Source organism: Aedes albopictus, chromosome 2 (genome assembly GCF_035046485.1).
Source record: "Aedes albopictus strain Foshan chromosome 2, AalbF5, whole genome shotgun sequence".
Taxonomy (NCBI): Eukaryota; Metazoa; Arthropoda; class Insecta; order Diptera; family Culicidae; genus Aedes; species Aedes albopictus.
In genome coordinates, this window is record NC_085137.1 from 150,005,659 (window position 1) to 150,025,402 (window position 19,744).

At 41.8% G+C, this 19,744-nt stretch overlaps 1 protein-coding gene across 5 annotated transcripts in view; it reads right to left on the bottom strand.

Moving 5' to 3' along the window:
- Positions 1–19,744, bottom strand: part of LOC109429299 (uncharacterized) — a 785,311-nt gene that overhangs the window by 752,605 nt on the left and 12,962 nt on the right. For 4 of the 5 annotated variants that reach the window (XM_062850599.1, XM_062850602.1, XM_062850598.1 and 1 more), the window contains exon 2: positions 14,898–16,029. In XM_062850599.1, the coding sequence (XP_062706583.1) occupies positions 14,898–15,033 (136 nt within the window). In that variant the 5' untranslated portion in view covers positions 15,034–16,029. The remainder of the gene's footprint in view (positions 1–14,897; positions 16,030–19,744) is intronic. The other variant, XM_062850601.1, reaches the window with a different exon arrangement.

Genomic DNA, 19,744 nt, shown 5'->3' on the forward strand with positions numbered 1-19,744 from the left:
AAAATTTTTTTAAAGAAAACATGTGCGCATGTTGATTGCGGTATGATGCTCATTAATAACATTACATATAAGAAATTATTGTATGTAAATGGAATGAAATTAAACTGAAGATTAAACGTTTTAATATATACATAAGGTTCATCTTTCAAGTCGGTTCTAGCAAATGCTACACAGAAAAAAATATTCATGTAAAATTCTGCAAAAAATCATGCACATAAAGGGAATGCTAGAGTTAGTGCACTTTTACATGAGATATAATGTAAAATTACATTACCATTGAGTAAATTTCCGCCAAACATCGCGTAAACCATCATGGACACCAACCGGTTACGCGACTATTAGCGGAAATTTACACAAACGTAACGTAATTTTACATGATATCTCATGTAAATATGCACTAACTCTAGCATTCCCTTTATGTGCATGATTTTTCGCAGAATTTTACATGAATATTTTTTTCTGTGTAGATTCAACTGTAATTGTACAGGAAGGCATAAATATGTGTCAAATGGGTCTCTCTCTATGCAATCCAAGAGAACTTATACATACAGGGGATGGCCAAAGTATCGGATAGGTAACTTTTTTTCTCTCACAAAAAAGTTGAACAAGCTGTAACATAGAGTGCATCAAAAATTTTCAAATTTTGACTGTTTATCAACCTATTATATGTGCATAATTGGAATCTAATTGAATTTTAAGCATTTATCAACAATACATACAGGGGATAGACAAAATGATCGGGAAAATTTTCACTTTTCAAAAAATGTTCAACTATCTGTAACTTTTCGAAAAATGCATCATATATTCTCAAATTTTTACTGTAAAATCATCAACTAGTTGTATATCAGTGGTCCAAATTTGGAAAAGATTGGGCCATTCTCAACGAAGTTATAAAGATTCTTGGAAAAGGTGAAATTTTCCGATAGCCAACTTTGAGCTGTTATATCTCCGGATTCAATGAACCCAATGTAATGAAATTTTGACCATTTATGACTTATACAATATGGTTCTATTCAGCATATGTGGATTAAATCGGGTTTTCAGTACAAAGCAATTTTCAACACTCTTGCATCACCGTGCAACGTTAGGAACGATTTTTAGACCGGAACAAAAAATCCATCAATTATGAGCGAAATACCATCGTCGTCAATTCAATCGAAACTCTTATTACGAAAAGAAGTGCATCGAGAACTGATGCTTAGGAATGGGACCTAAAAAAGCCGAGAATGAATTGAATAGAGAAACGAAAGAACGCAAACGGAACGGAAGTCTAATAGCACCCGCCCTGATCCACCGCTGAAAGTTGCCGCGCCGATCCGATGGATGGTGGATTGAATAGAGAAAGAGGAAATGGTAGATTAATTGCACGGAACCACAAAGTAAAATTAATCGACGGCGGAACGAAAGGTAGGGTAAAAGGGTATAATGCGCCCCACCGGGGCAAAACGCCCCTCTTCATTTTCTAGCGATTCAAGCGCTTTTCGCATGTGTGATCGATTAGAAATCTCAAATATTGAAGAATTATTGCCATCAAGCCGTTCGTGGATTGGCACAGAATATCAATAAAAATATCGAAAAGTCTGAAATCGATGCTTTTGGCGTAATATTTTACCTCTTGTGAGCTGACTTTTTTGTAAACGAAGCTAATTCTGTTCGCTTGTGTTACTTTGCAACTTTTATGCAGTTAAACACTTGTTGAAAGACCCTCCTAGGATAAGCATGTAGTGGAATTATCCCCTGGGACAGTTTTATCACGGGGCTGGACGTTTTTCTTATGATGGGGCGTATTGCCCCGTTTGTTTTGAAAAGGCAAATTTTGGAACATTTCCGAAAAACGTTTCAAAGCTTCCATAGTCACCTCTCCAAAGGCAAAGTTCGCATGCAACACTTCACTAACTTTAGTAACAACGATTTGCAGTGAACAATAGATGGAAAAAGGCGCCAATTTCAGGTATATTGCCATTTCTGCTTAGGGGGGGGGGGCATATTATACCTGTTTACCCTACCTATAGGGAGAAAAAAGCATAATCTCCACTATAGGGCAGTGCATGAAATTATCTCCCTCTCTTTCACTCTTACAGAAATTTTGTAAACAACAAGGCCACGAAACGTCAAAATCCCATACAAAATCAAAACAGTGCAGTGCCCTATGCTTTTGATTGGGCAAAAAAATCTCGGAATCGGATCTGTCGATGAGTGAGAATAGCGTGTGCTTTACTTATCCGGTGGATGGGAATTAGTGCATGGAGCAGTTTTTATTGGGATGTATTCATTCGAATTCTGCCTGATTCGAATGGAGAGATGGAACAAATTCTTTCAGTAGAGGATGATTGTTAGGGATATTGGGATTTAAATGTTGGTTTTATTTGCTTAATTCTGTTCGCTAATGTGAGCGTAGCCAACGCATGTTGATGAAATATTCTGAAAATTACTCAACAGAAATGTTGATGGTTTTTATATTGCACCACCAACAATGTAAAAACGTAAATTATGAGATAGAGGGCCCATCGGATCGGCTGCAAAATGGTGAGTCGACAAGGAGCGTTCCCGAGCTACCTCACAAGTTCTTACCTCATGCTTCCACGGGTCAATCGATGAGAAAGATCGCTAACTGAGAGTTGTGTGCTTAGCTGGTAGTGCAGCTTGCGCACTGTTATCCTTCTGATTTCAGCTAGATTGAGGAGGACGTCCTGAGCGACTGTTCACCAAGAAGGCGTGGCTCAAACAGCGTCTGTTCTGGACTCCAGAAATGCAGCATAGGCGAGAATGCTGTAACACCGTACGGAGCGAATAAGGCACGTTATAGACAGGCCCGGAACAGGGAGAACTCAGTCTTCCGGAGGAAGAAGCGCCAGCAGGAAGAACGAGATCGCGAAGCTGTACCACACTAAGGACACATGGAAATTCTACGAGAAACTAAAGCGCTCGCGCAGAGGCTTTGTGACACAAGCCGACATGTGCCGAGACAATCACGGGAATATTCTCACGAGCGAGCGTGAGGTGATCGAGAGGTGGCGGCAGCATTACGATGAGCACCTCAATGGCGACGTTGCAAGTACCGAAGGTGGCGCGGTAACAGATCTAGAAGTACGAGCGCAGGCCTAACCTCCAAGAGATTGAGGAGGAGGCTAGCCGGTTGAAAAACAACAAAAGCCGCAGGAGCAGATCAACTACCAAGCGAGCTTCTAAAATATGATGGAGAAGCACTGGTGAGAGCACTACACTGGGTAATTACCAAGATTGGGGGGGAGGAAGTATTACCGGAGGAATGAATGGAAGGTATCGTGTGTCCCATCTACAAAAAGGGCGACAAGTTGGATTGCGGGAACTACCGCGCGATCACACTACTGAGCGCTGCCTACAAGATACTCTCTCAAATTTTATGCCGCCGACTATCACCGATTGCAAGGGAGTTCGTGGGGCAATATCAGGCTGGATTTATGGGTGAACGCGCTACAATCAGATGTTCGCCATCCACCAGTTGTAACATCTGGTTGCAATGCCGCGAATACCTACAACGTGTCCACACATAACCTGTTCATCCATTTCAAATCGGCGTATGATACAACCGATCGAGAACAGCTATGGCAGATTATGCACGAGTACGGATTCCCTGATAAACTGATACCATTGATCAAGGCGACGATGGATCGAGTGATGTGCGTAGTTCGCGTATCAGGCCCTCTCGAATCTCGCAGAGGGTTACGGCAAGGTGATGGTCTTTCATGCTTGCTGTTCAACATTGCTTTAGAAGGTGTATTAAGGAGAGCGAGTATAAACACGAATGGAACGATTTTCAGGAGGACCATTCAGCTGCTTGGTTTCGCTGATGTTATAGATATTATAACTCGCAAATTTGAGACGATGGCGGACACGTACATCCGACTAAAGAATGAAGCCATGCGAATCGGATTAGTCATTAATGTATCGAAGAAAAAGTACATGATGGCAAAGGGCTCCAAGGAAGAATCAACGCGCTCGTTAGGTAGTCGCCGGCAAAACCATAAGTAGGACAAGAGCTAATATTAAGTTATTAGAGTCATGCTTCTTTCAAAGAGCTTTTTTTCAATTTTTATTTTTGTATATTTTAACTTATGCTATTTATACACTTCTTTCGAAGAGCGAATAGCACACTGGCAGCATAAAACATGTCCGAATTGTTTTCAAGTTGCCTCAATAGCGTATCTGCTACGAGATTCCACAAAAGTGGTGACATGACTCCCCTTGAGGGCATCCACAAACACTCGGTTTCCTAATCGCTGCTTGACGCAATGTCGAGAAGCGATATTGGTTTTTGAGCATTTGGTGAATCCAATTGGAAATCATTGGAGATATACCATGACTCCGTGCGGTTTATGGAATCGAAAGACACGTTGTCAAGGGCACCCTCGATTTCTAAGAAAACGCCCAAACAAGATTGCTTTTGAGTGAATGCCTTCTCGATATCGTAAACAACTTTGTGTAAAAGTCAGAGATTGATAGGTATGTTGGTTCACATGAAAATCCACAATGCGTTCTAAGCATTTCCGAAGAAAAGAGATTAAACTGATAGGTCAGAAACTCTTTGCTTCTTCATACGACACACAGCCCACTTTCAGAATAAACTTTACGGTAATATCCCACCATGATTTGGGAATATGCCCTGTATCAAAACTGCAAACAAGTAGTTTTTTTTTTCAAAACAAGTTTGAAATAATCAAATCCTTCCTGAAGCAAAATAGGAAAAGCAAAAGGAACAAAACTATTTAGTGTCCACTCAATCGATTCTATAGTTACAATACTCCGCGCCGGAACAAGGGAATCATAACAACAAGAAAAGACATGAGAACCATCCGAAGATGTAATATCCACACATTCCGGGAAGTGTCTGCTGAATAAACATTCCAGAACTTCCTCATCAGAGGAAGTGAAATCGCCGTTTGGCAAACGAAGTTCGTTCACTCGAAAATCCTTAGATTTCGCAAGGATTTTGTTTAAACGACTGATTTCACTCAAACTTGAAACATTTGTACAAAGGTTTTTTTTTCAGCCGAATCGTTCAGCAGACCGAAGAGCTTTTTGGTAGGCCTTGCGAGCCGACCTGAAAGCCTCCGATCCAGCTGAACGTCGTTTGTTCTAACTCTTTCTACATTGTTTCCTGAGCTTCGCCAGATCAGAGTTCCATCAAGGGGCTCCTCTTGTAGTCTTCATAGACCGTAGAGGGCCAGCTTCTTCAAAAGTTTCCATGATGAAGGTCTTTGTGATATCAATGGCATCATCTAAATCACTTGGAGTACCAATGGATGGTGAGTATCCATGAAATTTGGCCGCAACCAAATCAGTAAAGAGATCACAGTTGGTTGACCGGGGATTCCCGAAACGCAAAGTTTGCGAAGTAACATTCACATGTTCAAACAAGATGTAGTGATGGTCAGATAAAGATTCTTCATCTGACACATGCCAATTGGTCAGCTCATGACTAATTCTACTAGAGCAAAGCGTTATGTCTAACACTGCCTCTCTAGCAGATACCGTGAAGGCTGGGCGGTTGCCTATGTTAACCCTAAAAGGGATACCTTTCAGAGCTCGTCTTTGATGGAACACACTCAGCGAGGTGACGAAACTGAGGCCATGAGATATCCCTTTTAGGGTTAAGTAATGCAAGATCTGTACTACTTAAGTACTCCATCAAACTGGAGCCTCTCAAGTTAATGTCTGAGCTGCCCCAGATGATATGGTGAGCATTAGCATCACTGCCAGCCAACAATTAGCGGAAAGCCTTTTGAAGTGCAGTATGCGATGACTTGCTTGAAAGCATCCGTGGCGGATGGTTCATCATGCGGTAAATAAACCGAACAATAGACAGGTTCCAACAGATACAGGTTTCCAACAGATACATTAATTGTGATAGCACATACATCTCTGGTGGTTAGTTCAGAGATGAGTGTAGCAACTATTGCGTTGTTGACAAGCACACAGGCTCGAGGCATGACACGCGAGTTTGCCATTTCATGTTTACTGAAAGTAGCAAACACCGGGTTCACAAGGTTTCCTAGATAGAAATTTCCCTTACGAAAGTAAGGTTCTTGTACCAAGGCCATTTGGGCTGTACCATTTTGCATAAGTCTGCAAAGATTGATCGTTGCTGTTCTTTTATGCTGAAGATTGATCCGTAGTCACTACTTAAACTAGGTAAGATTAACCCTAAAAGGGATACCTTCATGGCCTCCGTTTCGTCACCTCGCTGAGTGTGTTCCATCAAAGACGAGCTCTGAAAGGCGCCTGAGGTCCAATGGACCCCAGGTAACCCTTTTAGGGTTAAACTCTTCGCAATAACAGCACAACAAAGAACAGCAGCAATAAAACCAAATCGGTATCGATTGGAAAACGCCAAAGGCGAGGATACACAGAATACACTGTGAAAATCGCATAATGCGAAACCATATAGGTGAAAATTTAAACTAATTAACAACATCTCCATAATCCCGCGCTTATTTAACCTCAAGTTTGAGACTAAAGAAGGGCAGCTGATTGTCTCGGAGAAACACAAGGTCAACTGCACCATTGCTCTGGTTAGCGCAGTAAGGGCAAAATACTGTGGAGGGCGCCCTGATATTCTACAGGCTCCGTTAGCGGTTAGGTTTTCATTAGACCCCCCCTAGCCAATCATTCCTAGGCAGTGCCCCCGAAAAGCTAGTTTTTAGGATACATTGGCTTTCACGAATTTTAGTAATTTTTGCACAATTTCTACAGCATTGATGTCAAAGAAGCAAATAACCACAAAAAATTGGAGAATAATATGCCGTTTTAAAATGTCCAACTTATTTATTTTATTTATTTAGTTCACATCAAATTCATGATAATACTGAATCAACAATTTGCCGCCATAATACTCGATTTGCAGCTGCAGCTCTCCATCCTCGGTCACGCCCAACACTCGCCAGATCACGCTCCACCTGGTCCGCCCATCGTGCTCTCTGCGCTCCACGCCTTCTTGTACCAACCGGATGGTTAGCAAACACCAACTTTGCAGGGTTGCTGTCCGGCATTCTTGCAACATGCCCTGCCCACCGTATCCTTCCAGCTTTGGCTACTTTCTGGATACTGTGTTCGCCGTAAAGTGCAGCGAGCTCGTGGTTCATCCTTCTCCGCCACACACCGTTCTCCTGCACACCGCCGAAGATCGTCCTTAGCACCCGCCGCTCGAAAACTCCGAGTGCTTGCAGGTCCTCCTCGAGCATCGTCCATGTCTCGTGTCCGTAGAGAACCACCGGTCTTATTAACGTCTTGTACATGGTACATTTGGTGCGGGGGTGAATCTTTTTTGACCGCAGTTTCTTCTGGAGCCCATAGTAAGCACGTAGTAATGTCGTATGCCGCTTTGAAGTCGATGAACAGGTGATGCGTTGGGACCTGGTATTCACGGCATTTCTGGAGGATTTGCCGTACGGTGAAGATCTGGTCCGTTGTCGACCGGCCGTCGATGAAACCGGCTTGGTAACTTCCCACGAACTCATTTACTTTAGGTGAAAGACGACGGAAGATGATCTGGGATAGCACTTTGTAGGCGGCATTCAAAACGGTGATCGCTCGAAAGTTCTCACACATTAACTTGTCGCCCTTCTTGTGGATGGGACAGATTATCCCTTCCTTCCACTCCTGCGGTAGCTGTTCGGTTTCCCAGATCTTGACTACTAACTGGTGCAGACAGGTGGCCAACTTTTCCGGGCCCATCTTGATGAGTTCTGCTGCGATACCGTCCTTACCAGCCGCTTTGTTGTTTTTGAGCTGGTGGATGGCATCCTTAACTTCCCTCAGCGTGGGGGTTGGTTCGTTCCCGTCCTCTGCTGCACCAACATAGTCATTTCCTCCGCTGCCTTGGTCCTCCATGCCTACATTCTCTTCGCCATTCAGGTGCTCGTCGAAGTGCTGCTTCCACCTTTCGATCACCTCACGTTTGTCCGTCAGGAGGCTCCCTTCCTTATCCCTGCATATCTCGGCTTGCGGCACGTAGCCTTTGCGGGATGCGTTGAGCTTCTGGTAGAATTTGCGTGTTTCCTGTGAACGGCACAGCAGTTCCATTTCCTCGCACTCCGCTTCTTCCAGGCGGCGCTTTTTCTCCCGGAAGAGACGGGTCTGCTGCTTCCGCTTCTGTCTGTATCGCTCCACATTCTGTCGGGTTCCATGCTGCAGCATTACCGCCCGCGCTGCATCCTTCTCCTCCAGAACCGCTCTGCACTCCTCGTCGAACCAATCGTTTCGTCGACTCCGTTCTACGTACCCGATAGTGCTCTCGGCTGCGTTGTTGATGGCTGCTTTTACTGTACTCCAGCAGTCCTCTAGAGGGGCCACATCGAGCACACCCTCGTCCGGCAACGCTGCCTCGAGATTCTGCGCGTATGCGGTGGCGACATCCGGTTGCTTCAGTCGCTCTAGATCGTACCGGGGCGGCCACCGGTAATGTACATTGTTAATAACGGAGAGTTTTGGGCGCAGTTTCACCATCACCAGGTAGTGATCAGAGTCGATATTAGCGCCACGATAGGTCCTGACGTCGATAATGTCGGAGAAGTGCCGTCCATCAATCAGAACGTGGTCGATTTGCGATTCCGTTTGTTGTGGTGATCTCCAGGTGTAACGATACGGGAGGCTGTGCTGGAAGAAGGTGCTACGAATGGCCATGTTCTTGGAGGCGGCGAAATCGATGAGGCGTAGGCCATTTTCGTTCGTCAGCTGGTGGGCGCTGAACTTTCCAATCGTCGGTCTGAATTCCTCCTCCTGGCCTACCTGAGCGTTTAGATCCCCTATGATGATCTTGACGTCGTGGTTTGGGCAGCGGTCGTACTCGCGTTCGAGCTGCGCGTAAAATGCGTCTTTGTCATCATCAGTGCTTCCTGAGTGAGTGTGCACGTTTATTATGCTAATGTTGAAGAATCGGCCCTTGATTCTCAACCTGCACATTCTTTCGTCGATCGGCCACCAACCGATCACGCGCCTTTGCATGTCGCCCATCACTATAAAAGCTGTTCCCAGCTCACGTGTGTTGCCGCAACTCTGGTAGATGGTATGATTACCTCTAAACGTTCGCACCATTGATCCTGTCCAACACACCTCCTGCAGCGCTACGATTCCGAACCCGCGGTCCTTCAGTATATCGGCGAGTATGCGGGTGCTCCCGATGAAGTTGAGAGATCTGCAGTTCCACGTACCGAGCTTCCAATCGCAAGTCCCTTTTCGTCGCTGTGGTCGTCGCCATTGGTATCGGTTCGCATTCTTCTCTTGTTGATTTTCCGGTGCTAGTCTTTTTTACGGCTGGCTCGCAGGGCCTGACACCAACCCACTAACCCAGGGAGCTGAGCTTACCTTCCCGGAAGCTACGGGTTCTGTCCAACTTATCACGCATATTAGGGTGTTCCAGAACAAAATCTATCAAAAAATAAACATTTTTAAGCTTCGAATGAGTGTAATCGGTTTCGTATCTTTTAATTCCGCCCTGTTTTGCTTATCCTTTGACAGATACGCGTATTTCGACTATGTACCATTTGTAATCATCCTCAGTGTCAGTTATCCACAAAAACTTTTTGAGGTTTTTCTAATTACAAATGTGATAGTTACATATATTTCCTTTAATTTTATTGGGATACGTTGTTCGGAGAACTTGTAGCAAACAAGTATATCTTTCAATTTTGACAAGTTTTAGTGTAGTTCTGATTTTTTGAAGCTCGTAAAAAAGTCGAAAACACAAAATTGAGTTGATGCACTTCTAAATTTCAATGAATTTGGCTGAAATTTTGACCAATTACTTCTTTTAGGATGCCAATCAAAATATGCGGGTGGGCTTAAGAATCAGAGACCATTTTTGGAAAAGTGGACTAGTAGCTACTAGGCACAGTAAGCATATAGCCGCATCATATCATGAATTAGGGGTCACCTGTAAGTGAACTCTTACCACCAGAACTGGCAGTCTGCTAAGATTTATTAAACATGGTAGATTGCATATAGTAGTTTTGAAAAAAGGAAAAAGCTATCGTTACACCTGTTACATCGTGAAGCGTAAACTCAAGAATAGTTTGGTTGACCTAAGATATTCAGAAAAAAAGAATTCAACACCATATTTATAAAAGACACTACACCGTCATCAGCCAGAGGCTGCACAGACTGAACATTACATACACGAGACAACGAACAACACGCTTAACACCCCGTGGCCCAAAGGAGAATTTTCCGTTCGACGAAAAGTTTTCCCCGACTGGAGCGGGAATCGAACCCGTATTCCGAGACGTACGAAACGCCTAGACGACTGATGCCCATTTTGATCATTTTCTGATTTTGAGCACCAAAACTATAAAAAAAGTAAAACATCTTTATAATAACGGCAAAATTCAAGCCTTAAATGGTTAAAGCAAAAACTACTTAATCGAGAAGACTAGCAGCACTTTTTTTGTCTAGTTCATTTATGTATGGCTCAATCGCGTGTAACGCGTTACGGAGCCGAAATTCATTCTGAATACAATGAATACAAACAGTTACATACAATTTTCTGACTTTCTTGAATATCTGTTGAAAGCAACGCTAGACAATCGTTTGTTCCTTTGCCCTTGCGAAACCCAAACTGTGTATTTGAAAGCAAATCATTCGATTCAACCCAATGGTCGAGTTGCGATAGGATCATTTTTTCTAACAGTTTCCTTCATGGTTTCCTTAAACATGATAACATAGCAATTGGGCGGTATGAGTTATGATCAGACGCTGGTTTACCAGGCTTTTGATTAGCTATTAAGGACGGTTCAATTTATAAAACGGACAACTTTACAAGGCTATAAAAACAAAACGCGTAGTCCAAATTTAACCATCCTTGTTTCGTTGTTCAGTACATCATCATTCATTATAGTAATAATTTTTGAATCGAATAAAAATAGTTTTATTTTATAGAAAATCGACCAGGTGTTAAATGAGGTGACTTTTTCGATTGCTGAAAATTGAAAATATGTATAAATTCACTGTTCACATATGGTATATCGTTTTGAATATCTGAAAAGCGTGTACCATGCTGCAGCAGCATGAGTAATAAACATTCTGGCGAAATTTAAACTCAATTGGAAAATTAGTTATTAAGATATTAAAGTCTCAAGTGAGATTCGATTTTTTTAATAAAATTCAATTGTAAAGCAAAAAGGGCATGAAAATATTAAACAAACAATTTTTGTATGAATCCAGTCGAAAGCAGGAATAATGTGATTTTAAATGCAGAAAACTGCTTCTTAATATCATTGCTGGTTTGGTAACTGTGCGCCATTACAGGTACAGTAATCCAAACAGTTTCGTTCTTTGAATGTTGTTCCAAATAATAATGCAACCTAATGCAAATTTTGCATAACAATGATGGTGGAAATAAAAACTTTACATCCGATTATTATTAAATAAGGTGTACAATAACATAGGACCAACTTTGTTGAAAATAAATAATAACAAGTTTCGCTAGAGTCGGAAAATCTGCATCAATGAAGCAAAAAATATGCAATTTTTTACTATGACCCTCTTTATGGATTAAATTTTTGATGAAGAATGCAATAAAAAGTAAATTTTTCTTTTGTATCATTCAGAAAGCAATATTCTCCTACTCTGGACAAATTTTTAGACGAATCCGTTGTGCTATTGCAACACAGGACTTGAATAAATATGTTTTAATTATTTCTATGAAAACAAGTCAATTCACTATATCAAGCTGGAGGCTGCTTGGTGCATTATTACTGACCAACTATTGAGCTTTACCTTTAGTAGAATAGTGTAAGATTCCAATACATTAAAAACTTCATGAAAATGGGCATGTTAAGTATGTGGAAAGTTATGTCGCATTTTGAGGAATGGGTTTTTATTGATGTTTTACGAAAACCGCTTCAGTTGCACAATAAAAAACAATTTGCTTAATGTTATATTTTTCCTACATTTGAGAATAGCTATAGAAAGTTATGCAAAAAACTGATAATGATTTTATTGAAAAATAAAAAAGATATCGCACAAGCAAGTTGTCCGTTTTATAAATTGAACAGTCCTTACTTTGACCTGTCTCCATTCTGGCGGAACAATGTTATTCTCCATAAATGAGTTGAACAGGTCCAGTAATCGTCTTTTCGCGATATCTGGGAGATTTATAAGAAGATTGAACTTGATCATAACGCGTCCCGGAGCGGAGTTATTTGATGAAAGAAGAGCCATAGAAAATTCCAGCATAGTGAAGGACCTGTCCAGAGAACCGTCTCTTGAGTATGTTTCCCAAGAAATCGATTGTGCTGGGACTGAGTCTGGGCAGACCTTTTTCGAGAAGCTAAATATCCAACGGTTGGAGTATTCGACACTCTCATTAGAAGAAGAGCGGTTCCGCATGTTGCGAGCCACTCTCCAAAGCGCTGTTATTGAAGTTTCTCTAAAGAGGCCCTCAATGAAGTGTCGCCAATAACAACGCTTTTTCGCTTTCAGCAGGTTCTTCAGCTGTCTTTCAAGCTTAGCATACTCTGGCTGGTCTTCTTTTGAAGGTTACACTTGGAACACGTCGTTTTTGTGATTCTAATGCACTCTTGTATATCAGTTCTGACAGGAATCGATATTCATCCAAAAGTAGGAGGGGATTGAATAATTCGATGCTAAAAGATACCGCATCTGCATATTTTTGCCAATCGATATTCCTTGTGAAGTCAAAAGGAACCTGATTTGGTTGGTCTGACCTTTCACTATTATGCTTTATGGTGGTTATTATGGGCAAGTGATCACTACCATGACGATCCTCGATTACCTTCCACAAGCAATCGAATGATAGTGAACTTGACCCCATGGATAGGTCAAGACGACTTTTTTTTGCCGTCAGATGCAATACATGTCACTTCACCTGTATTTAAAATGTTCAAATTGAAATCGTCGCACAAATCATAGAAAATGACCGCTCTATTATCGTCATATGGTTCGCCCCACCCAGTACCATGTGCGTTCATATCACCCAGAATTAAAACTGGATGTGATAGTGAAGAAACTACATTCCAAAGATGACGGCGGTTAATTGAAATTCTTGGAGGAATGTAAACGGAAGCTACTCAAAGATCTTTACCCTTTACGTTTATTTGGCAAGCGACGATTTCTACGCCAGGATGAGATGGGATTGGAATTTTATAAAATGAGTAACTTTTTTACCAAAAGTACCCCTCCATAATGATCATCTCGGTCCTGGCGAATAATGTTGAAATCGTAGAAGTTAAGTGCGTCTTCAGAAGAAAGCCATGTTTCACAAAGGCAAATATATCACAATCAGAGTTGTGAACCAAAAATTTAAACAGGTCCAATTTAGGTTTTAAACTATAACAGTTCCACTGTAGCACAGTGATCATATCTTGAACCTCGGTTGATGAATTCGACAATGATTTTTCATAAGGGCCTAACTGACTTGATCGATTTCTTTTCGTCGACTCTCTCTTTCGCTAATAACTTGATCAAAACAAACAAAATCATTATTATTTTTGTTCCTATGGCAACATGTAGTCGTCTTCTTCGCATTTCAACCAAAAAATCTTTGGAAAACTCAATACACATTCTGTTATAACATAAAGAGAGGATCGATGAAGAGAACTCGAAAATGTCAGTTAGGCCCAAATGAAAAATCAGTGTCAAATTATCCATCAAAAGATATGATCTAAGCAAGGAGGGGTCATGATTATGTCAAATTCCGAAGATACTCTTCTACTGCTTGGAGAAAAATGTCTAGTATGCCTCTGAAGGAGTCGGAAAGTCCGAGGGCATCATATAAGCGATCCACGATTAGCAGCACTGCTGGATATCGGGAGTTATTGCCCACGGATCAAGCTGAAACTATTCATGATAGTGTTAGTCTTTATACAAGCACCATGTGCCTGTACCAATTATGGCACTACCTAAGGAAAACTATTTGTACAAAAACAAGAAGAAGGCCAACGAATGTTATCATTATGTTAAAAGATAGTTTAGTTTCCATACTTTACGGGAAAAATAGATAAGCGGAGCCAAAACTGCTTTTAGTATTTATTACAGCGTGTGCCAATGATAGGAACCCTGTACCAGTTATGGTTACATTTTCCAACTTCGGTTTCTTTTCACACTATTTGCATGCATTCCTTATGGGATTAGCCATAAGTGGTACACTATGGCGAAAAAGGGTGCAAAGAAGTCGAAATTTTAAGGAAAATGATTTATTTCTACCATAATTTGAGCAAAATGTGGAGTTTAAATGAGTGCTACCATCTTTTGTGAACTCGATCTGTTGTTCACAAAAATGATGTTGTTGATTGACATCGTTAAAGGGTGAAAATCAACTATGACGAATAATTGGTACTATAACCATAATTGGAGCACTTACCCTAGTGGTTACACTTTTATATAAAAGTGCCAGCAGGCGGCGGTGCCGTCGGTGTTTTTTGATAAAGTAGTCAGTCTTCGGTTAAAGCAGTACCATATAAATGTCCAAGGAATAATTCATACATCTTCATAGCTGACACTTACATACACTACCCATCATAAGTACGGACTCACAAAAAGTTTTGCAACAATATTGCATCACCCTGACTCACCTCGATATCTCCAAAACCTGAGGACTTACAAAGATGCTGTCTTCAGGTAAGTTATTCAGAAAACCAAAAGAAACAACTTTTCTGAAGGCGGCATTTTTGTATGTGTTCTGGTTTTGGAGATATCGAGGTGAGTCAGGGTGATGCAATATTGTTGCAATACTTCTTGTGAGTCCGTACTTATGACGGGTAGTGTACATACAACGAGCACAGAATCAAAAGTGAGAAATTACAATGAATTATGATTTAAATTCTACCCATTAATCATCTCACTGTCCCCCACTGGCTCACAACGGAAAAGTGAAAACGCATTCTCGCAGTTTGAATACATACCTATGGGTGCCACCAGTCCAGCCAGCATAGCGCAATCAGCTCCAGTTAACACGTTAACTCCGGTCATAATCGCCATTAAGTACACCATCACCGCCAAAGGCGGCTTCACCGTGACCCTCATCTTCGTCGAGGTCATGATCGTTGATAATTAAATTAAATCTCGGTTTTAAATAAAAATAAATTAAATAAATAATAGTCCGGACGGTAACGCACACCAGTACCGGGATCACCGAACAACAGTCAACCTCCAAAGAACTCCGAAAAAATCGCGCCAAGACAGCTCACGTGTGTGGGAGTTGCGTGCACTTTTATTTTTGGAAATCAAAACCACACTCGGATGAATAACCTTCCAAAGATCACTGAGCGCGAAGCATTTAGACAGACACGCACACTTTTTTGGTTATCGAAAATGCATCCAGTATGCACTTAATTGCATGTTACTCGCACTCGACATCGAAATCCTACACCATCGCAGCAATTTAGTTGCTTCCAATCACTACAACCGGCAACTGTCTCCGTCGCCGTCGTTGTCGCTGCAAATTGGCTCATGTTTCCGATGCACTTGTTCTGGGGAGAAACCGGACAAAAAAAAATCGAACTTTTGCGTTTCTGACAACTTCTCTACTGGGCGAAAAGTGAATAATCACATTGGATGCAAATTTTCTTCCTTCTCGACGACACAATTCCGGTTTTATTCACCGCCGTCCGTGGTGCGGTAACAAACCGTGTGCGAAATTCGATACACCTCCACCGCCGCCAGCATCAGAGACCGCACAAATCATTGCTTCGTTATTTTTTCCATCATTCTTGTTTTTTGCACCGCACTTTTTCTTCCTTCTTCACCGCGGAAACGTATATATCCTTGGGGTGGTTGATGAATTTCCCCGTACGCCGCCGCCCTGGAGAAGCGGTGAAAATACAATTTCCCTTTGGAACAGCTTTTTCACTCACAAGCACCGCAACAAAACAGAAACTCGCTTCCTCCACGCTTAGTTGAGGATAAATTTCTCACAGCTTCCCACACTTTATCACATCTGCTGCCTAGAATTCCCTCCGGTGGCTCGAGGATATACCTAGCGAGAGGGACTACGATGACGACGACGATTCGCACGAGAACACGGTTTGCGGTAGCCTGTTTGAAATAGTCGTAGAATACACTAACATGCACCATACAATCTTGGAAAATGCTCCATTGAATATGAATTCATTATTCGTAAGAAATTCTGTATTATTTGAAAATGAAGAAAGCATTGCTAGAGATGAAAGCCTGGACCCGCGAACGAAGCAATATCTTAAGGTCAATAATCCGAACATATTGCATTCGAATTTTTGATAAAATGTCAAGAAGTCAATAGCATAGGCTAGGTAGGACAACAGATCTAGATCCTGGGCATTTGAGTTGGGGCCAAGGAAGTTTCCAGAAAGTCCAAAAAAGAGGGTTCCAAGAGTCTTCAGGGGCGTTTCAGGGGATTTCAGGGGCCTTTTAAGGGCGTCCAGTCAAGTTTCGTTGGCGTTTGAATTAAGATTACAGGGATTTAAGGCGCATTTCAATAGTATTAAGGTGGTTTGAGGAACGTTTCAAGGGACTAGAAGGACGATTCAGAGGGGGTCTCAGGAGTCTTCAAAGGGCGTTACAAGTGGTTTCTGGAGCGTACCAAAGTATTTCAGAGGCATTTCAGGGAGTCTCAGGGGGTTTCAGGAACGATTTAAGGGCGTTCCGAGAGGGTTTAAAAGCGTTATATAGCATTTCATGATCGTTTCAAGGGGTGTTCAGGTAAGTTTCAGGAGGTTTCTGAAACTTTTAAAGACATCCCAAGGGTGTTCCAAGGGCTTTGGAGGGCGTTTTGTGACATTTCAAGTCAGGATCAATTCAGGAGGTTTCAGAAACACCCATAAAACCAGGGGGTTTCAGGGGCATTTCAAATGGATTAAAGAATCCAAAGGGCATTGCAATGGAATTGAGAAGTTTCATAACCGTTTCAAGGCATTACGAAGATGTCAGTGCGTTTCAATAGAATAAAGCCCCTGAGACTGCTTGAAATGCCCCTGAGACCTCCAGTACCCCCTGAGATCACCTGAAACATTCATAAGACCTCCTAGCACCCTCTGGGACTCCCTGCAATGCCCCTTAGACCCTCTGAAATATCCCTAAGAACCCCTAGAAGACCCCTGAGCCCCCCGAAAAGCCTGGAAGCCCTATGAAAGTATGAGTCTTTAATGCTCTGAGACCTCCTTAAACCTCCTGGTATCCCTGAAACTCCCTTTAAAAGCCCATTGATATCTCCATGTACCCCCTGAAACCTCCTGAAACGCTCCTGAAACTCGCAGGAACTTCTCTTAAACCCCCTAAGGCCCCTTGAAGCTCCTCTGAGACCCCTTGGAACCCCTTGAAGTTTCCAGAGAGGACTCTAAGACCACTGTTTTCGACAAATGCAGCGGCTGGGAGCAACGACGAACTCACGACCGAACTAACGGGAATTTCACTCCCACGACCACGACGGTGAACTAGACGCGACTGTGGAAGACCGGACTGCAAGAACTTCGGATTTTTCGGCCCACAATTGGCCTACGCGACAGAAATTTGTTCGTTCTCGTTCGACTTCTATAATTTGACTGACTCTTCTACTGACTATCCTAATGCGTTAGTATGTGTAACAATGAAAATTTTCCTGCACAAAAAAACATCTACTTCCTGTAGATCTGTCAAATTATCGCTCTTTTCTACTACTTCTAATTCATACACTTTCAATTTATTTTAGGCAAATTCAAGATTAAACACAAATTCAAAGTTATTAGTAAATGTTAATCATCCATCAAACAACCACCTTTCAGAAACACAATCATAAGTCCAGGGGTTTCAGTGGCATTTCAAAAGGATTACGGGAATTTAAAGTTAATTTCAACGAGATTATGGAGATCTAAGAATGGTTTCCATGCAGCTCAAGGGCGTTAGCAAAGGTTTCAATGGTTTTTGAGTAGGGATCTCAGGAGTTGAAATGCGTTTACTGGTATTTCAATGGAATTCCAGGGATTTCAGTGCGTTTCAATAGTAAACAGGGTAGCGAGTCACTTGGGCAGTGGCCAGTATTTTGGGCACTTTTCGCTCAGTCAATCCCAAACATATTGACTTGAAGTTTTGTACACGGCTAGTTACTATACGTATCTCACCGCGTTCAAAAAATTGTGTCAACTGGTTCAAAATTGACTGAGTTAAAACAGAAAAGTGCCCAAAATAGGAGCCCTGCCGAGATGGATCCACTTCCCCAAGTAATGCGTCTAGAGAGCCCCTGGAACACTCCCGACACCACATGGGACCCTCTGAGACCCCTTGAAACCATCCGAAGGCCTCCTGTTACCCCCTAAGATCTCCTGCAATACCTCTGAGACTCCCTAAAATGTCCTTAAGACCCCTGAGACCCTCTTGGACCCCCAGAAACTGCCTTGGAACCTCTTGAGACCCCTTGAAGGGCCCCTGAGGTCCCCGAAACCCCCTATGAGAGGACTCTGCGATCACCATAAACTTGTGGAGCCGGACTGTTTCGCCACTACTGCCGCAGACTCGCCGGTCTCGATCACTTTTGTTTTGCGCGGTTTCATCATCCTCCGGCTCCAAAAGGTTAAATGTTTAGACCTCCTGGTATCCCTGAAACTCCCTTGGAACACCCATTGAGATATACAGGTATTCCCTGAAGTGCCCCTGAAACCTGCGGAAACGCTCCTGACAGCCGCTGAAACTCATCTGAAACCCTCTAAGACCCCCCTTGAAGCTCCCCTGAGGCCCCCTGGAATCCTCTGAAGCCCCCAGAGAGGACTCTGAGACCACCTTAAACGTCCCTAAGTCCTCCTGGTATCCCCTTGTAACGCCCCTGAGATCTCCTGGTATTCCGTTCATTATTACATTTAATTATTAACAATATTGGTTCTGCATAGCTCTCTTTTTACGGAGGGCATGAGAAAGGTGCATAAATTAAAAATGCATAAAAATTAAAAATCACCTGCACAAAACAAGGTTTTGTGAGAATTTCTGTGATAATACACAAATTTGGAGAGTGAATTTTAACGAAAATTTAAATCACATCCCGGGTAGAGGCTAATGGCAAACAAAGGACAAAATAATAACTGGTTTTGCCATCATATCTCGTTTTTCCATTCTTCTGTTATTATGAAAAACTTAAAATGGCTAATCAATAGCAAAATATACAATCATAGCAAATCTTGTCATTGATATGTTATTCATGAATAATGCTAAATAACACATCAATAACAAAAATTACTATCATGGTAAAACTTGCAATTTAGCACCTTTTATAATAAATTGTATAAAATTACTAGCTAATTTTGCCATTATTTTGATATTGTGAGAAATTATTTATAAACATTAGGCACCATAACATATTTTACTCTTAATATACCATTAACTATTATATTGTATATTTCAAGCATAACGGTGGCTACGTTCATCAAAGTGAATTTGATTTTTAAGTTCATTTCGTTTTGAGTTTTTAATTTCCACAAAATAAAACTGTTTTTACATTAGGGGTATTCACTAAACAGATTAAATTGCTGCGTAAGCCATGATTTTCTGCTTATTTGAAATGTTTCATGATTTTGCGAATGAAATAATCAAAGATTGCCTTGGTGATTGCGACGTTTAATCTGTTTAATCGGTTTACGCTGTTAAGTGAATCCCCCTATTGATTGATGAACTTAAATTTTATTGAAGAAAAAAAATAGCTCATTTTACCTTTCTTCTGCTACTTTGAAATAATAACTGAATCTACCATTATTTTAAAATTGAATTTGAACAACTAAACCTACCATTATTTTGATCGCCACATAAACAGCTA